General features: G+C 51.4%; 1 protein-coding gene and 1 pseudogene across 1 annotated transcript; one reads left to right on the top strand and one right to left on the bottom strand.

The window, feature by feature from the left end:
• Positions 1-85: 85 nt before the first annotated feature.
• Positions 86-13,798, top strand: LOC129018102 (lysosomal acid glucosylceramidase-like; annotated as a pseudogene).
• A 1-nt stretch (position 13,799) lies between these two features.
• On the bottom strand, positions 13,800-18,879 carry LOC129018092 (metaxin-1). The gene is made up of 8 exons (XM_054459313.2): positions 18,294-18,879; positions 17,209-17,278; positions 16,997-17,076; positions 15,405-15,497; positions 15,057-15,239; positions 14,854-14,930; positions 14,232-14,386; positions 13,800-14,139 (listed from the first exon to the last, which is right to left on the bottom strand). Exons 1-8 carry the CDS (start codon positions 18,819-18,821, stop codon positions 13,925-13,927), a joined length of 1,401 nt encoding a protein of 466 aa, XP_054315288.1. The 5' UTR covers positions 18,822-18,879; the 3' UTR covers positions 13,800-13,924.
• Positions 18,880-18,995: the final 116 nt, after the last annotated feature.

Genomic DNA, 18,995 nt, shown 5'->3' on the forward strand with positions numbered 1-18,995 from the left:
AGGGGCTCTGAGTCCCGCCTCTGGATGAGTGACCGTCTCTTTTCCGAGTGAGGCCCCCCCCCCCCGCCTCCCCAGGGCTGCTTTTCTCGCGGCTGCGGGTGGTGGGGCTGCATCTTGACTTCCGCGCCTAGTGCGCGGGGCCCCAGTCTCCAGTCCCGCCCACGCGCCTTTGGAGGCTGCGGTGGGATTTCCTTTTGCCTTCGGTTGGGGCTGCTGTTTCTCTTCGCCGACGGTAGGCATTATAAATATTTCGCCCTTTAGCTCTCCCCTCCCGCCGTTCGCACTTAGCCTTTTTCATCATTATCATTATTTTTAATGGTAAGGATGGTCAAATTTTACTAATGAAGAGATTATAAAATCTTCAAGTCCTTGTATCCACTTGCTTTTTGAGGGCTGAAGTGGGAAGAAAGTTATATAATTCACGCATTCTTCGGACATGTGACAAACGTTCACGGAGCGTGGCAACGAGTGCCAGTGTCGCGATGCGCACTGGGGCTGCACATGGGAGCCAGGACGGACTGGACTGGTCCCTACCCTGCCCGCTGACGATTGGCAGTCCACTGCCTTTGATGAGCTGGGCGCTATAACTGCCATTAAGCCATTTGTACAATTAATCACAACAGTGATAAGAGCGACAAAGGAGCTATTCGGGTGGCTGAGGCGGGAGGATCTTTTGAGCCCAGGAGTTCGAGACCAGCCTGGGGAATAGAGCGAGATCCTGTCTCAAAAAAAGGGGGAGAAAAAGTGACAAGGAAGATGTGAGGGCTATGAGTTTGTGTTACAGGAGGTGTGTGGGGTGGGGAGGCGGCAGGGGGCGCGGTTGTTCTTAGAGAAAGTGACATCCGGGCTGATTTTGAAAGAATAAATGTTAACTAGGCTAAGCGGTGGGAAAGAGTAGTGTGTGCTGAAGGAAGGGAAGAAGAACCTGGCAGGTTCATGGCACGCTGTAATTGGATGCTGGTCTCCCTCCACACTTGACTCCTACAGTCTGATTTCTACACAGCACCCAAAGTGATCTCTTAAAAATACACGTGTGATCTTGTCACTTCCCAGCACCAAACTCTACAGTGAATTTCCATCTTAGAACAAAATTCAGACTCCTTACCATGGCCACCAAGACCGTACACAATCTGGCCTCCCAATTTCCTTCTCCAAGGTCACTTTTTACCACTATCCATCTCACTCACACTGCTCCAGCACTCTCTATGCTTTTATTTTTTCTCTTTCTTTCTTTCTTTTCTTTTCTCTTTCTTTCTTTTTTTTTTTTTTTGAGATGCAGTCTTGCTCTGTCACCCAGGTGGTGTGATCTTGGCTCACTGCAACCCAGAGCAGTGGGGGTGATCTTGGCTCACTGCAGTCTCCGCCTTCCAGGTTCAAGCAATTCTGCCTCAGCCTCCTGAGTAGCAGGGATTAGCACCATCAGGCCCAGCTAATTTTTGTATTTTTAGTAGAGATTTCATCATGTTGTCCAGGCTGGTCGCGAACTCCTGCCCATCTCAGCCTCCCAAAGTGCTGCGATTACAGGCAGGAGCCACCACACCTGGCTCAGTATTTGTTTTATTTTTGTTATATTTATTTATTTAGAGACAGGGTCTTGCTCTGTTGCTCAGGCTGGAGTGCTGTGGCAGGAACACAGCTCACTGCAGCCTCCACTACCTCAATTCAAGCGATCCTCCCACCTCAGCTGAGACTATAGGTGTGCACCACCATGCCTGGCTAATTTTTTTGGTTTACCATGTTGGCCAGGTTTGTCTCGAACTCTTGGGCTCCGCTGTCCTCCTACCTTAGCCTCCCAAAGTGCTAGGATTATAGGCATGAGCCACAGTGCCCAGCTGGTGTTCAGTATTTGAATCCGTATTTCCTGTAGCCGCAACCAAAGTTCCTCTGTTAGGTCTCACTTCGACTTTAATAATTGTGTTCAGGCTGGGCACACTGGCTCAAGCCTGTAATCTCAGCACTTTGAGAGGCCGAGGTGGGTGGATCACCTGAGGTCAGGTGTTTGAGATCAGCCTGTCCAACATGGCGAAACCCTGTCTCTACTAAAAATACAAAACATTCTCCCGGCGTAGTGGCGGGCGCCTGTAATCCCAGCTACTTGGGAGGCTGAGGCAGGAGAATTGCTTGAACCCGGGAGGCAGAGGTTGCAGTGAGCGGAGATCACGTCATTGCACTCCAGCCTGGACTACAGAGTGAGACTCTGTCTCAATAAATAAATAAATAAATAAATAAATAAATGTGTTCGGAGTCATCATCATTCTTCCTGAAGTTCACCACTCCTTTGCCAAGAACACTCCCTGAAACACTGACAAGCAGGACCTTGAATAGTGGGGTATGGTTGGTAACAACTCATTCATTCAACAAACATTGAGCACCTGTTTTGTGCTTGCCTCTAAATGAAGAGCTGGTTGTATTATTTATTTTTTTAGGTGACAGGGCTTTCCCTATGTTGCCCAGGTTCGTCTCAAACTCTTGGGCTCAAGAGATCCTCATCCTCTCAAGTGGTTGAATATACAGGCTCCAGCGACTATGCCTGGTTGAATGAAGAACTTTGAAATTTTGAAGAAACAGGAACCATGAAATTTGCTTTGCAACTGTTTGCAACCTTTAAGGAAGACTGAAAAGGCATTCCTGAAGCATGTGAGAAGCAGTCTGTGTGACCTGATGACTCAGAGCTGCTTGGAATTTAGATTAGGGCAGATATGAGCTTAGGCTTCACTCTGCCACATATTTAACTTCTCTAAGTCTTAGTTTTCTTTTTTTTTTTTTTTTTTTTTGAGATGGAGTCTTGCTCTGTCACCCAGGCTGGAGCGCAGTGGCTTGATCTTGGCTCACTGCAAGCTCCGCCTCCCGGGTTCACGCCATCCTCCTGCCTCCGCCACCCGAGTAGCTGGGACTACAGGCGCACACTGCCACGCCTGGCTAAATTTTTGTATTTTTAGTAGAGACGGGGTTTCACCGTGTTAGCCAGGATGGTCTCGATCTCCTGACCTTGTGATCCGCCCGCCTCGGCCTCCCAAAGTGTTGGGATTACAGGCGTGAGCCATCGCGTCTGGCCTCTAAGTCTTAATTTTCTTATCTGTAATGTAGAGTTGTCAGGCTAGTGCATGTAATAAGCACTCATGAAAGACTTATCTTGCAAAAAATTGGAAGAGATCATATGAGGTACAAGGACCTTCCATCTGCACTGGGCTGTACATTGAATGTTGTGGTTACTGTTGAAGCATTGGTAAATCACATGAATCCAATGGTAAAACTACACCCTAAGGTTAGACTCAGTGGCTCACGCCTGTAATTCTAGCACTTTGGGAAACCAAGGCAAGAGGATTGCTTGAGTTCAGGAGTTCGAGACCAGTCTAGGCAACCTGTTTCTATAAAAAGTTAAAAAATTAGCTTGGTGTGGTGGTGTGCACTTCTGGTCCCAGCTACTCAGGAGGCTAAGGTGGGAGGATCCCCTGAGCCCAGGTGGTCAAGGCTGCAGTGAGCCAGGATCACACCGTTGCATTCCAGCCTGGATGACAGTGTGAGGCCCTGTCTTAAAAAAGGCAAAAACAAACCAAAAAAACCCACACCCTAGTGGGTAAGGGGCAGCAGAGGTCCCACCCAAGAGTGAAATCATTTTTGGTGTCAGTAATTGGAGAGAGTAATACACCCTCAGGCCAGAAACTAGAGGTGAGTGATGGCTCACGCCTATAATCCCAGCACCTTGGGAGGCCGAGGCAGGTGGATTGCTTGACCTCAGGAATTCGAGACCAGCCTGGGCAACATAGCAAGACCCCATCTCTAAAAAAAAAAAATTCAAAAATTAGTTGGGCATGGTGGCATGTACCTGTAGTCCCAGCTACTGTGGAGGCTGAGGTGGGAGGATCCAGTTGACCCTGAGAGGTCAAAGCTGCAGTGAATTGTGATTGTGCCAAGACCCTGTCTCTAAAATAAAATAAAATTAAAATTAAAAACTAGAGCTGAAAGGACAGGTTCTAGGTTAACTGGTAGTAGTTGTTCATTCATTCATCTGTATAAAAAGTATTTTTTTGAGCACCTTTCTGTGCTGTGCATGGAATGAACAAGTGTCTTTATTTGACTTGAACACAGACCATAGAAGTAACTAATGGTGGAACTGGGAGGGGCACTCTCCATGGGACCTAAAGACCTAGGAGCCTGTGATATGATACCTGTCAGTGTGAAAGGGCTGGAGTTTGCTATCTGAGCCAGACCTACACTCCAGGACAGGTCTCGCTGGGATGGGATCAAAATTGCTGCTGGGTCAGCCGAACTATTTTTGTACTTCTGCTTTTCACTTATATTTATGTCTTCCCTAGGTATATAGCTGTCTTTTTTTGTTTGCTTGTTTTTCTGAGACAGAGTCTTGCTGTGTCACTCAGGCTGGGGTGCAGTGGTGCGATCTCGGCTCACTGCAACATCCACCTCGGGTTCAAATGATTCTCCTGCCTCAGATTCCCGAGTAGCTAGGATTACAGGTGTCTGCCACCATGCCCGGCTAATTTTTTGTATTTTTAATAGAGATGGGGTTTAGTAGAGACAGGGTTTCATCGTGTTATCCAGGATGGTCTCCATCTCTTGACCTCATGATCCGCCCGCCTCGGCCTCCCAAAGTGCTGGGATTACAGGCATGAGCCACTGCGCCCGGCCACTGGAGACCCCTTTTCTACCAAAAAAAAATATATATATATGTGTATATATATATGTGTGTGTGTATATATATATGTGTGTATATATATATATGTGTGTGTATATATATATATATATATATATTTGTAAAGACGGAGTCTCTCTGTGTTGCCCAGGCTGGTCTTGAACTCCTGGCCTCAAGGGATCCTCTTGTCTCAGCTTCTTAAAATGATGGGGTTACAGGCATGAGCCACCGTACCAGGTCTTAGCTAACTCTTTTTCAAGTGCTATACAAAGGGGACAGAGGAACGTGATTGTGGCCACCTAGTATGCCCCTATTGGCCACTGCAGTGAGGCCTAGGTGTTTGAAGAGAGGCACCTAGGGTAATGGCTCTCAGGCACACCCTAGGGGCATTTTGGAAATTTGTGGGGCATCTTTAATAGAGACAATGATTAGGAGGCACTTTGAGAATTTAGTGGATGGAGCCCAGGAAAGGTAGACATTCTGCAACGTGTAGTACATTCATACACAAGGAAGAATTCACTCATTTCACCTGACTTACAAATATAAAATCAAATATAAATCAGTAGGACTTTATTATAAAATATTGCAGAAAAGTTTTACAAGAATTTTTTGTAGAGAAAGCCCAATCAGGGCCAGGCATGGTGGCTCATGCCTGTAATCTCAGGACTTTGGGAGGCCGAGGCAGGTGGATCACCTGAGGTCAGGAGTTTGAGACAAGCCCGGCCAACATGGTGAAACCCCGTCTTGACTAAAAATACAAAAATCAGCCAGGCATGGTGGTGTGCGTCTGTAATCCCAGCTACTCGGGAGGCTGAGGCAGGAGAATCGCTTGAACCCAGGAGGCGGGGTTTGCAGTGAGCCAAGATCATGCCACTGCGCTCCAGCCTGGGTGAAAGAGCAAGACTCCGTTGAAAGAAAGAAAGAGAGGAAGGGAGGGAGGGAGGGAAAGAAAGAAAGAAGAGGGGAGGGGAGGGAAAAGGAGAAAAGAAGGAAGGCAGGCAGGAAGGAAGGAATCCAGTCGAGATCGTTAAATTTGTTGTAATTTTGTCTTTGGCACAATAAACATTAGTCCTTATTAAAACTAACTACTTAGAAAATAAAATAGAAAATCCTCAAGGACAAATCACATTGTACAGCAAATATGAAATGTGAAATAATATCCACCTTGGAAATTTTTTTTTTTTTTTTGAAACAGAGTGTTACTCTGTCTCCCAGGCTGGAGTGCAGTGGAACAATCTTGGGTCACTGCAACCTCCGACTCTTGGGTTCAAGTGATTCTCGGACCTCAGCTTCCCGAGTAGCTGGGATTACAGGTGTGCACCACCACACCCAGCTAATTTTTGTATTTTCATTTCAGATGGGATTTCGCCATGTTGGCCATGAACACCTGTCCTCAAGCTATCCACTGCCTCAGCCTCCCAAAGTGCTGGGATTATAGGCATGAGCTACCGTGCCCAGCCACCCTGGAAAAATTTTACAAAATGAAGTATAAAAAGAAGAAAAGAGGAGCGGGCACGGTGCCTTGTGCCTGTAATCCCAGAACTCTGCAAAGCCGAGGTAGGAGATCCTTTGGGTTTAGGAGTTTGAGACCAACCTGTGCAACACAGCAAGACCCTATCTCTACAAAAAATACAGACACTAGGCTGGGCGTGGTGGCTCACGCCTGTAATCCCGGCACTTTGGGAGGCTGAGGCCAGCAGATCACGAGGTCAGGAGATGGAGACCATCCTGGCTAACACAGTGAAACCCTGTCTCTACTAAAAATACAAAAAATTAGCCGGGCGTGGTGGCAGGCGCCTGTAGTCCCAGCTATTCTGGAGGCTGAGGCAGGAGAATGGTGTGAACCCGGGAGGCGGAGCTTGCAGTGAGCCGAGATCATGCCACTGTACACCAGCCTGGGCGACAGAGCAAGACTCCGTCTCAAAAAAAAAAAAAAAAATATTTTGCTCAGTACCTGGCCAAAAAAGAAGCAGCTCACTCCCTGTACAGAGGGTAAGAGAAAGGAGATGGTTGAACTTCTAAACTCACTAAAGCACGAGAGGCAAATGTGGAATGTGCTCAGGAAATATCTGTGAGATGAATGAATTTGAGGGAAGTAAGGTACTAGATAATTACCTGCTGTACCCAGAACAAATCCTGTGCAGCGTTTCCTTGAAGAGCAGGAAGTCAGGCCGGGCGCTGTGGCTCACGCCTGTAATCCTAGCCCTTTGGGAGGCCAAAGCGTGCGAATCACCTGCGGTCAGGAGGTTGAGACCAGCCTGGCTAACATGGTGAAACCCCGTCTCTACTAAAATACAAAAATTAGCCAGGTGTGGTGGTGCGTGCCTGTAGTCCTAACTACTTGAGTGGCTGAGGCAGGAGAATTGCTTGAACCTGGGAGGCAGAGGTTGCAGTGAGCTGAGATTGGCCACTGCACTCCAGACTGGGTGACAGAGTGAAGACATCATCTCAAAAAAAAAAAAAGAGAAAAGCAGGAAGTCTGGAAGGGGTGGCTACTGACATAGTGAAGCAACTAGTTCAATTCTACAACTTGACAACTACCCCTGTGCCAGGCTATCTACAAGGATATTTAGAATGTGTAAGACATTCCTTCAAGGAACTCCAGGAACAGAGGCCTGACATGTTGCAATGTTTAGTGTCAAGCAGTGTACTAGAGACACATTATCACACTCAAACCTCACAACAGTTCTATGAGGTAGGAGTTATCACTCCCCTTTTATAGATGAAATAGAGGCTTAGAGTGATTGATTTATTGAAGGTCAAACAGCCAGTAAATGGTGTAGCCAGGATTCCAACCTTGCCGTCTCACTAAGACTGTACAAAAAAAGATACAAACAACAGACAAATAGTTGCCAGGCACCTCCCAAGTTGCCAGGCACTGCATTTACCTCACTGACTCCTTTGAGGTTGTGGCATTGCCTCCATTTTCTAGGCGAGGAAATAGGCTGAGAGCTGGGGCTAGTCTGGTCATGACTGTGTGTGCCACTCCCACCAAATCTCATTTGATGTGGTTCATGAGGCAAATGGCATGGACAACTTCCTTCTCATGTCCACTGAGCATATGGCTTTTTACAACACTTTGTGGTTTCTGAAGTACTTTACAAACCTCCCTGTCCTGTGAGGAAGGAAGAACAGTTATTACAATCTGCATCTGGAAGCCAATTGCCCTTTAGAGATATGGCTGCAATTGCCTCACTACCTGTGTCATGTGACTCTCCCAGGCCCTTAATGAGTAAATGAGAGGTGCTGCAGGGGAGCCACGCGGACCACTCCCCTCCCTCCAGTCCTGCCACCCCACTGCCAGTGTCCCACCCTCCTTGCGCCCTACACTTCACTGGCTAATAACCCCCCTCACTTTTTCCTGTGTGAAGCCATCCTGGATAATTCCCCACCCATGAATGGTCCCTCCCCATCTCAGAGAGCTCTCCATGCACACCTGTTACCGTTTCTGTTTTTACCTGTAAATGTCTATGTGTCTGACTCCCATGCCTCATGCACCTCTATAGGGCAAAGACTGTGTCTTAAACATCACAGTAGCCTCAGCATGTTGTGCAATGAAGGTTTTTTTGTTTTTGTTTTTTGTTTTTTTTTTTTGGTATTAGCTTTATTTGTATCATTTTGAAATTTTTATCAAAAAAGCAGTGTGCCTGCTGTGGTTCCCATCCTCTGGGATTTAGGAACCTTTACCCGATTCTCCATCCAAGTCTGTCTTTTGTATTCTAAGCTCTTCCTAAAGTTGTCATTCACATATACCCTCCAGAATTTTATAGGGTGTATAATCTGTAACAACTTGGAGGAAGCCAATTGCCCTTTAGAAATATGGCTGCGATTGCCTCACTTCCTGTGTCATGTGACTCTCCCAGTCATTACATGACCCATCCACATTGGGAAGCCAGAATTACCTGCAGGACTAACCTAGTGCCTATAGCTATGGCAGGTACCTGCACCCTTGTTTTTGTTTAGTGGATCCTCTACCCTTCAGAGACTCTGGAACCCCTGTGGTCTTCTCCTCATCTAATGACCCTGAGGTGATGGAGTTTTCAAGTCCTTCCAGAGAGGTAAGAGAGAGAGCTCCCAATCAGCATTGTCACAGTGCTTCTGGAATCCTGGCACTGGAATTTAATGAATGACAGACTCTCTTTGAATCCAGGGCCATCATGGCTCTTTGAGCAAGGCACAGATGGAGGGAGGGGTCGAAGTTGAAATGGGTGGGAAGAGTGGTGGGGAGCATCCTGATTTGGGGTGGGCAGAGAGTTGTCATCAGAAGGGTTGCAGGGAGAGCTGCACCCAGGTGCCTGTGGGCCTTGTCGTAATGAATGTGGGAGACCAGGCCATGGGCACCCAAAGGCAGCTAAGCCCTGCCCAGGAGAGTAGTTGAAGGGTGGAGAGGGGCTTGCTTTTCAGCCACTCCTCATTCTGTCCTCAGGAATGTCCCAAGCCTTCGGGTAGGGTAAACATCATGGCTGGCAGCCTCACAGGATTGCTTCTACTTCAGGCAGTGTCGTGGGCATCAGGTGAGTGAGTCAAGGCAGTGGGGAGGTAGCACAGAGGCTCCCTTCTGCCTCATAGTCCTTTGGTAGCCTTCCAGTAAGCTGGTGGTAGACTTTTAGCAGGTGCTCAATAAGTCCTTTTGAGTGACTGAGACCAACTTTGGGGTGAGGATTTTTGAAACTGTCTTCAGTCTCTCCGAGCAGCTGTGTCCGTTCTCCACATCCTTGTCAGACCTCACCTCTGCTTGTGCTCCCTCCCTCCCAGGTGGTGCCCCTGCATCCCTAAAAGCTTCAGCTACAGCTCAGTGGTCTGTGTCTGCAATGTCACATACTGTGACTCTTGACCCCCTGACCTTTCCTGCCCTAGGTACCTTCAGCCGCTACGAGAGCAGAAACAGTGGGCGTCGGATGGAGCTGAGTATGGGACCATCTGGGCTAATTGCACCGGCACAGGTTAACATTACACCCTTCACCCCTCCCGGGCCAGGCTGGGTCCTCCTAGAGGTAAACGGTGTCAGTGATCACCATGGAGTTTCTCCCCTGGGCACTGATACCCCTGTGGATGTCCTCAGGCCTGCTACTGATCCTGCAGCCAGAAGTTCCAGAAAGTGAAGGGATTTGGAGGGGCTGTGACAGATGCAGTTGCCCTCAACATCCTTGCCCTGTCACCCCCTGCCCAGAATTTGCTACTTAAATGGTACTTCTCTGAAGAAGATGAGGAGGAAGGGGACAAGATGACATACAGCCATTGACACTTTTCTTTGCCCATTCTTTGGACCCTGACTTCTGCCTGTCGCTGACATTTGGTTCCTGTCTTAATGCCCTGTGAAATAAGATTTCCCTGCCTATCATCTGCTAACTGCTATGGACTCAGGCTCAGAAAGGCCTGTGCTTCACCCAGGTGCCAGCCTCCACAGGTTCCAACCCAGGAGCCCAAGTTCCCTTTGACCCTGACTCAGACACTATTAGGACTGGCAAGTGATAAGCAGAGTCCCATACTCTCCTGTTGACTCAGACTACCATATCTTGATCATCCTTTTCCGTAGGAATCGGATATAACATCATCCGGGTACCCATGGCCAGCTGTGACTTCTCCATCCGCACCTACACCTATGCAGACACCCCTGATGATTTCCAGTTGCACAACTTCAGCCTCCCAGAGGAAGATACCAAGCTCAAGGTAGGCATTCTAGCTTTTTCAGGCCCTGATGGCCCTGATGTCTGGGGGTTGAGAGGCTGTAGGGTAGGTCTGCTTGTAGAGACATTTTGTCCCCTGCTGTTTTGTCCGGGGGGTGGGAGGGTGGGGGCTAATGGCTGAACTGGATGCACTGGTTGGGCTAGTATGTGTTCCAAATCTGGGTGCTTCTCTCTTCACTACCTTTGTCTCTAGATACCCCTGATTCACCGAGCCCTGCAGTTGGCCCGGCGTCCCGTTTCACTCCTTGCCAGCCCCTGGACATCACCCACTTGGCTCAAGACCAATGGAGCGGTGAATGGGAAGGGGTCACTCAAGTGACAGCCCGGAGACATCTACCACCAGACCTGGGCCAGATACTTTGTGAAGTAAGGGATCAGCAAGGATGAGGGATCAGGACTGGCCTCCCCTTTGGCCATGCTGATCTGTGTCCCAATCCTCAACCTGGTTCCACTTCCAGATCTGCCTTTCCTCAGCTCACCTTTCTACCTTCTGGGCCTTTCAGACTTGGATCTGTCAGTCTTGCCCACTCCGTCAGGCTTCCTGTTCTCTTGGTCTGGTCCACTTTCTTGGCCGGATCATTCATGACCTTTCTCTTGCCAGGTTCCTGGATGCCTATGCTGAGCACAAGTTACAGTGGGCAGTGACAGCTGAAAATGAGCCTTCTGCTGGGCTGTTGAGTGGATACCCCTTCCAGTGCCTGGGCTTCACCCCTGAACATCAGCGAGACTTCATTGCCCGTGACCTAGGTCCTACCCTCGCAAACAGTACTCACCACAATGTCCGCCTACTCATGCTGAATGACCAACGCTTGCTGCTGCCCCACTGGGCAAAAGTGGTAAGGCTCGGGCCTCCATGGTGCTCCAGTGACCTTCAAATCCAGCATCCAAATCACTGGCTCCCAAACTTAGAGGGATTTCTCTACCCAACTATGGATCCTAGAGCACCATTCCCCTGGACCTCCAGGGTGCCATGGATCCCACAGTTGTGACTTTAAACCTCTCTAGGCTGGGGGTGGTAGCTCATGCCTATAATCCCAGCACTTTGGGAACCCGAGGTGGGTGGATCACTTGAATCTAAGGCGTTCAAGATGAGCCTGGGAAACATGGTGAAACCCCAACTCTACAAAAAAAAAAAAAAAAAAAAAAATAGAAAAGTTAGCTGGGTGTGGTGGTGGCACGCCTATAGTTCCAACTATTCTGGAGGCTAAGGCGGGAGGTTTAGTTGAGCCTAGAATTCCAGGCTGCAGTGAGCTATGATTGTGTCACTGTACTCCAGCCTGTGTGACAGAGTGAGACCCTGTCTCAAAAACAAAAACAAAAAATCCCTCCCAAAACCTCTGTAGTTGCATTCTTCCCACCACCCAGTTCAGGATTCCTACAAGAGGAACTAGAAGTTCCAGAAGCCTGTGTGCAAGGTCCAGGGTCAGTTGCTCTTCCTTTGCAGGTACTGACAGACCCAGAAGCAGCTAAGTATGTTCATGGCATTGCTGTACATTGGTACCTGGACTTCCTGGCTCCAGCCAAAGCCACCCTAGGGGAGACACACCACCTGTTCCCCAACACTATGCTCTTTGCCTCAGAGGCCTGTGTGGGCTCCAAGTTCTGGGAGCAAAGTGTGCAGCTAGGCTCCTGGGATCGAGGGATGCAGTACAGCCACAGCATCATCACGGTAAGCCACCCCAGTCTCCCTTCCTGCAAAGCAGACCTCAGACCCCTTACTAGTCTCACCAAAGACTGACAGAAGCCCTTCCTGTCCAGCTTTCCCCAGCTAGCCTGCCCTTTTGGGCAACTCTGGGGAACCATGATTCCCTGTCTTGCCTTTCCTTCACAGGTCTGCACACCTCATTGCCCCTTTTGCAACTACCGAGGTACTTGCAGCTACCTCAGACTTCTCAGCTCCCCTTGAGAGGCCTGGATCTTCACACCTCCAACTCCTTAGCTACTAAGGAATGTGCCCCTCACAGGGCTGAGCTACCCACAGCTGCCTCTCCCTCACGTGACCCTTACCTACACTCTCTGGGGACCCCCAGTGTTGAGCCTTTGTCTCTTTGCCTTTGTCCTTACCCTAGAACCTCCTGTACCATGTGGTCGGCTGGACCGACTGGAACCTTGCCCTGAACCCCGAAGGAGGACCCAATTGGGTGCGTAACTTTGTCAACAGTCCCATCATTGTAGACATCACCAAGGACACGTTTTACAAACAGCCCATGTTCTACCACCTTGGCCACTTCAGGTGAGTGGAGGGCGGGCACCCCCATTCCATACCAGGCCTATCATCTCCTACATCGGATGGCTTACATCACTCTACACCATGAGGGAGCAGGAAGGTGTTCAGGGTGGAACCTCGGAAGAGGCACACCCATCCCCTTTTGCACCATGGAGGCAGGAAGTGACTAGGTAGCAACGGACAACCCCACTGCCTGAGGCTGAACTGCGATGCAGAAAAGCAGGGTCAGTGCCCAGCAGCATGGCTCCAGGCCTAGAGACCCAGGGCAGAGCCTCTGCAGGAGTTATGGGGTGGGTACATGGGTGGGTGACTTCTTAGATGAGGGTTTCATGGGAGGTACCCCGAGGGTCTCTGACCATCTTTTCCCACATTCAGCAAGTTCATTCCTGAGGGCTCCCAGAGAGTGGGGCTGGTTGCCAGTCAGAAGAACGACCTGGACACAGTGGCACTGATGCATCCCGATGGCTCTGCCGTTGTGGTCGTGCTAAACCGGTGAGGGCAATGGTGAGGTCTGGGAAGTGGGCTGAAGACAGCGTCGGGGACCTTGGCAGGATCACACTCTCAGCTTCTCCTCCCTGCTCCCTAGCTCCTCTAAGGATGTGCCTCTTACCATCAAGGATCCTGCTGTGGGCTTCCTGGAGACAATCTCACCTGGCTACTCCATTCACACCTACCTGTGGCGTCGCCAGTGATGGAGCAGATACTCAAGGAGGCACTGGGCTCAGCCTGGACATTAAAGGGACAGAGTCAGCTCACAAGCTGTCTGTGGCTAAAGAGGGCACAGCAGGGCCAGGGTGAGCTTACAGCGACGTAAGCCCAGGGGCAGTGGTTTGGGTGACTCACTTTCCCCTCTAGGTGGTGCCGGGCTGGAGGCCCCTAGAAAAAGATCAGTAAGCCCCAGTGTCCCGCCAGCCCCCATGCTTATGTGAACGTGTGCTGTGTGCTGCTTGCTTTGGAAACTGGGCCTGGGCCCAGGCCTAGGGTGAGCTCACTGTCTGTACAAACACAAGATGAGGGGTGAGGGTAAGGAAAAGAAGAGACTAGGAAAGCTGGGCCCAAAACTGGAGACTGTTTGTCTTTCCTGGAGATGCAGAACTGGGCCCGTGGAGCAGCAGTGTCAGCATCAGGGCGGAAGCCTTAAAGCAGCAGTGGGTGTGCCCAGGCACCCAGATGATTCCTATGGCACCAGCCAGGAAAAATGGCAGCTCTTAAAGGAGAAAATGTTTGAGCCCAGTCAGTGTGAGTGGCTTTATTCTGGGGGGCAGCACCCCGTGTCCGGCTGTACCAACAATGAGGAGGCACGGGGGCCTCTGGAATGCACGAGAGTAGAAAAACCAGTCTTGGGAGCATGAGGACAAATCATTCCTCTTCATCCTCCTCAGCCATGCCCAGGGTCTGGGTGCCTGGGGCCCGAGCAGGCGTTGCCCGCTGGATGGAGACAATGCCACTGAGCAAGGCGTAGCCCACCATGGCTGCCAGTCCTGCCAGCACAGATAGGATCTGGTTCCGGCGCCGGTATGGCTCCTCCTCAGTCTCTGGGCCTGCTGGTGTCTGGCGTTGCGGTGGTACCTCAGCTGAGGGTCAAGGAAGGAAGGTGTGTTAGAAGAACTAGTTCTTGGATCCCTGCCCACTCTCCCCAGGGCTGCCCCTCCCATCTGCCCCTTACCTCCATCCCAGGGGAAGTAGAGACTGAGAATGTGGGTACAATAGGCACAGAGGTTGTGCAGCCCCCGCAGGTGGACCTGCAGCTTCCCACTGGGCAGCTTTGCCTGCAGCAGCAGGGCCAAGTAGCTAAAGACGAAGGCGTCCAAGGAGGCAGGGCTGGAGCAGAGAGAGAAGGGTGGGATGGAGGAGAACCACTGGGGCAGAAGGGGTAAAGATGGAGCTGGAGGAAGAGTCAGCCCTGGGAGGTGAGCTCTGGGCAGCAGGCGGCCACCAGGGAAGGACAGGACACACAGTTCTAGACCTGGTATGGGGAGAGATCCCCAGGTGGCGCCAGCCGGGCCCTGAATAGGGCTCTATCCCAGGGCTGCATAAAGGGCACATTCAGTGCCCCACAGCTCTTCAGGCCCCTCCTGTGCCTGGCTGCTCTCCCACCCTACCCTTTTGTACCTCTGAGAAGGCTCTGGCCCCACGCACAGCCCCACTGTCACCAGGACCAGTATCTGTCTCAGGGACCTCCTATCCAGAGCCTGAGCCCACCCCAGCCCCAGCCCCAGCTCCAGCTGCTCCATCTGAACCTGTATCTTCTTCCAAGCCACCCATTACCCTCTTGGAGTCAGACTCACGCATCTCCAAAGAAGAACTTTTGAGAGCCCAGGCGCTGAGAGAGCAGGGTCAGACACTCCCGAGCCTCTCGGTACAGCTGTAGGGGCGACACAGGTAGGCTTGCAGCTGCGTGAACAGTGCCACCTCCCCACCTAAGCACTCCCATTCCTGGCCAGCATCCTTGGGGCTCATCTCATACAATAGCCCCCGGTCTCAGAGCTACCTCCTTCTCCAGCTCTTCCTCATCCTCAGGCCTGTGCTCCCCGGTCAGCAGCTGTAGCCGTTCCATGTACTGCCGCTGCATGCGGCCAGGCAGGAAGAAGTTGAGGGGAAAGGGCATAGCCTCTGCATACCACTTCCGGGTCACTTCCACGTAGTTCTTGGTGTCTATCCAAAAAGTATGTACCTGGATTGGGCAGGCAGGAAGAAACAGGCAGGTCTGAGCCAGTGCACCTGTCTGATTCAAGGTGGGCTTCTGACCCCCATGCTGTCCTGAGTCTCTGTGTGGGCCTGTGTGTTCCCGACCCCTCCCCTGCTGGCCATGGATGCTGGGAGGTCTGGGCACACTCACCAGCACCGGGAGCAACTTCTCCTCCAGGAGAGACATGAAGGCCAGGGTGTCTGCCCCTTGCCGAGCTGACAGATCATAATCAGCATTGTACTTCTGTGGAGGAAACATCCATGGCGTGGACACTGGGGGGCTGCAGGGACACTTCACCAGGGAGGAAGGAGTCTTGTCTGGTACCCCCCTCACTGGCCTCTGAGTGTAGTGGAGGTACAGCAAGGAACTTTTCCTGCCAAGGCCCCCTTGCCTGGGCCCAGCCAGTAGCCTGTTGCTGTTGGCAAAAAGCCTGGGCCTTGGAGCCCGCTGGCCGTCAAGGTCCAGCGCCCAATGCAGGGAAGGAAGGAAGGCTCCGCCGCAAACTAGGAGCAGCTCCCAGAATTTCCATGGAAAGCTGGAACAACGCCTGCTGACGGCAACTTTCTAACAGTAACTTCCCCGACCCAGACACCACAAAGCTAGCACAACGGAGCTCAGATGCAGGCTAGGACTCGGTCCATGTCTCAGGAACCAGGGAAAGCCATCCTCACACTCACTGGATCCAGGGAACCCACGCCCAGGGCCCCGCAGCTTGTTCCCTCAGTGCCCAGCTCTTGGCTATTTCTTTTTCATTCCATGGCCCAGACATCACCACCACATACACATTCCACCCATACCCCCAGGTCTCAGCCTGCCCTACCTTCCCAGGCTCCAGTCTCTGTTCCTCAGCATCCCCCTCCACATCCTGAGTAAGCTTTGTCCCCAGATAACCTCTTCAGCATGATCCTTAAGTCTCCCTGAGCCTCAGTTTCAAACCCTGTGGAATGGGGGTAAGAATCTCTTTCTCTCAATGCCCCTGTGTTAGGAAATAATTTAGAATACTTTGGAAACTGGAAAAGCTCTGTTCACACCTAAACAATCAGGGCAGTGGCCTCGGCCCTGCCAGGAACTTTGGCTTTTATCTGGATCCTCTCTTTCCAGGCCTCTCAATTAATTCCCCAGGTCCGTAACCTTTGGGAAATTAGAAATGAGGAAGAGTGTCCCACTTCTGACACTGTGTTCCCTCTTGGAACCTGACCGTCAATGCTAGAAGAACCCTTGGAAAACATGCCGGCCCAGCCCTCTAGTTTTACAAATACGGGAGTGCACAGCCCTGAAAGGTTACGTGGCCTGCCCCAGATCACATAGTCAATGTCAGAGTAAAGAGCATAGCCTAGGCCTCCCCACTCCTCTAGTAATGCTCTTCCATCTTCTCCAACCTGGCTGTAAGCCTTGTCCATCCTGAGCCCCATATCTAGCCCAACCTAGTCCCTGAAAACAGAAAGTGGCCCTTAGAAATCTCTCTCCAGTCCCACCATCACAGGCCAACTGCTGTCTTCCACTCTCCTTCAGCCTGTGCTCCTCTCCCTCCCTGCCTTACAGTGCCCTAAGCTTCACCTCTTGCCGACTGCTTTAATACATCACAGTGACACTGTGTGTGTCTCCGCCACGAGACTGTTGCTCCTTGATGCTCTGGGTCACCTGCATCTAGTATGGCATATATCTGGTGCTCAATAAATGTGTACTGTATAGAATTGACTGAACTTCTCTCACTGGCAGCCCCCTCTATCCAAGTCACCTACCTCTTTTCGAAGGTGGGTGATGATCTTGTGTGGAACTGAGATGACCTCTCCATGACTGGTCTGAAGGGCAGGCAGAGTTCCTGATATTGAGAGAGAAGTATACCAACCAGACCCTTAGCTGCCTAGTCATACATAGTTGCAACACATTCCTGCCTATTTCCTGCTTCTCCCCTTGTACACACCCTTCCCTACCCCCAAGGGATACTGGGTACCTGAAGGGCTCCGCCAGGGGTTGCTGATCTTGTGCACCTTCAGTGGAGCACCAGTAAATCTGGCATAGGTCTGCAGGGAAGGAAGCGGAAGTCAGAGAGGCAGGGCCATGTTCCCCACAGTGGTATCAAGAAGAGAAATGACATTTGTTGAATACCTTATGTGCCATTCCCTATACTTAGTATCTTCGTCTCAAAAAAAAGGGGGAGTCACTACCATTTCTATTTTACAAATGGACAACACAGGGCTCAGAGAGATTCCGGACATGTCCGTGATTACAGGACAGCCAGGAAAATCCTTTCCTCTATCTCCTCTCTTGCCATCTACCTGGTGAACATCTATCCTCAGAAGCTTTTCCTAACCAGTATCCCTCTTCTTGGAAGCACTGACAGTGCCCTTCTCTTTGGCAGTATCTGTGGTCTGTTCCTACTTTAACTTATACGTGAATATTTTATTATATTTATTTGCTTACCTATCTGCCTTTCTGTAAACTCGAAGGGAGGAAACAAATTTTATTCATCTTTGCATGGCAATATTTAATATTTGGAAGAAATCTAATAGATGCTCTTTAAAGCAAAAAGTCAATGAATAAATGAAGCAAAGGAAGTCTGTCTGATTGCTAAGCTCTGTATACAAAGCCTGGCTGTGAGTCGTTTGGTCTAACAAACAATAGGCTCAGTAAATGCTGTTAAGTGAGGAGGAAGAGGAGAAGGGGGCTGAGGAGAAGGCAGGAATTCCAAGCTAGAGTAGGTCCCTGAGACAGTCCAGCCTAGTAAACCTCCGAATGGAGAAAAAATGCCCGAAGAGAAAGGATCTCCGCAAGGTCACACAGCCAGTGAATGGATGAGCAAGGACTAGAACCCATCACCTGAACTCCCAACCAGGCTTCTTTTTCATTGCTGCATTAAGCCTAGAAAACTACAGCATAGGGCACTGAGGCCATATCGGTCACGTACGCTCTTTGACTGCCTCAGTTTCCCCCACTGCGCCCATGCTGAGTAGCCCTGGCAAAGTTTGGATGCTCGGCTAGTTCGGCCCCCTCCCCAGTCATCAGGGCACAGCAGAGGGCGCCAGCGCCACCCCTCACCAGCACGGCCAGGCTGTCCAGGTCCACTGACGGCAGCCCCCAGCCCCCTGACCAGCAGAACAGCTCCATGGGCGCCGCCATCTTGCCCGCCCTCTGTCCCGGAAACACTTCCTTGTGTGCTTCTGCTCTCTCCTGCACGGGCCCGCCCCCCGCCACCGCCCCTCCGGTCGTTGCGGTCAGGGGGCCTGGGGAGGTCCCCGGGGAGGCGAGGCTTCTTCTGGCCCGACTGGAAGCTGAACTGCGGGGGAGTGGGCCGCGGGCCTCGGGGGAGGGCGACCGCCGGCCCATCCAGAGGTGGCCCACGTAGCGGGACAGCGCTGTCGGCCCGGCGCGCCTCGGAGAGTCACGGCGCCTCGGCCAAGTGGAGCCCCGAACCCCTGAAGGCGCGGCAGGCTCAGGAGAGCAGGGTCTTGTGCGCCTGGGCCAGGTCTGGGGGCTCTTGCCAAACTGCACGTGGCCTGTACTGCTCCGGGGCCCCTTGGGGCTCGTCCCCGAGCGGGGACTGCGGGGGGGTCCCCCGAGCAGCATGTTTTCCACAGCGCGTTATGTTTGGAGCGGGCCCTGCGCCGCCTGTCGCCATGGAAACAAAACAGGGGCGGTGGCGGCGGCCGGAGCGGAGGCTGGGCAGGGGCTTGGGTGGGGGAGGGGAAGAGAGGCTCGCAGGCTGTCGCTTAGGTGACGGGAACTCAGGCGCCCCTCTGC

The sequence above is a fragment of the Pongo pygmaeus genome, chromosome 1 (assembly GCF_028885625.2).
Source record: "Pongo pygmaeus isolate AG05252 chromosome 1, NHGRI_mPonPyg2-v2.0_pri, whole genome shotgun sequence".
Taxonomy (NCBI): domain Eukaryota; kingdom Metazoa; phylum Chordata; class Mammalia; order Primates; family Hominidae; genus Pongo; species Pongo pygmaeus.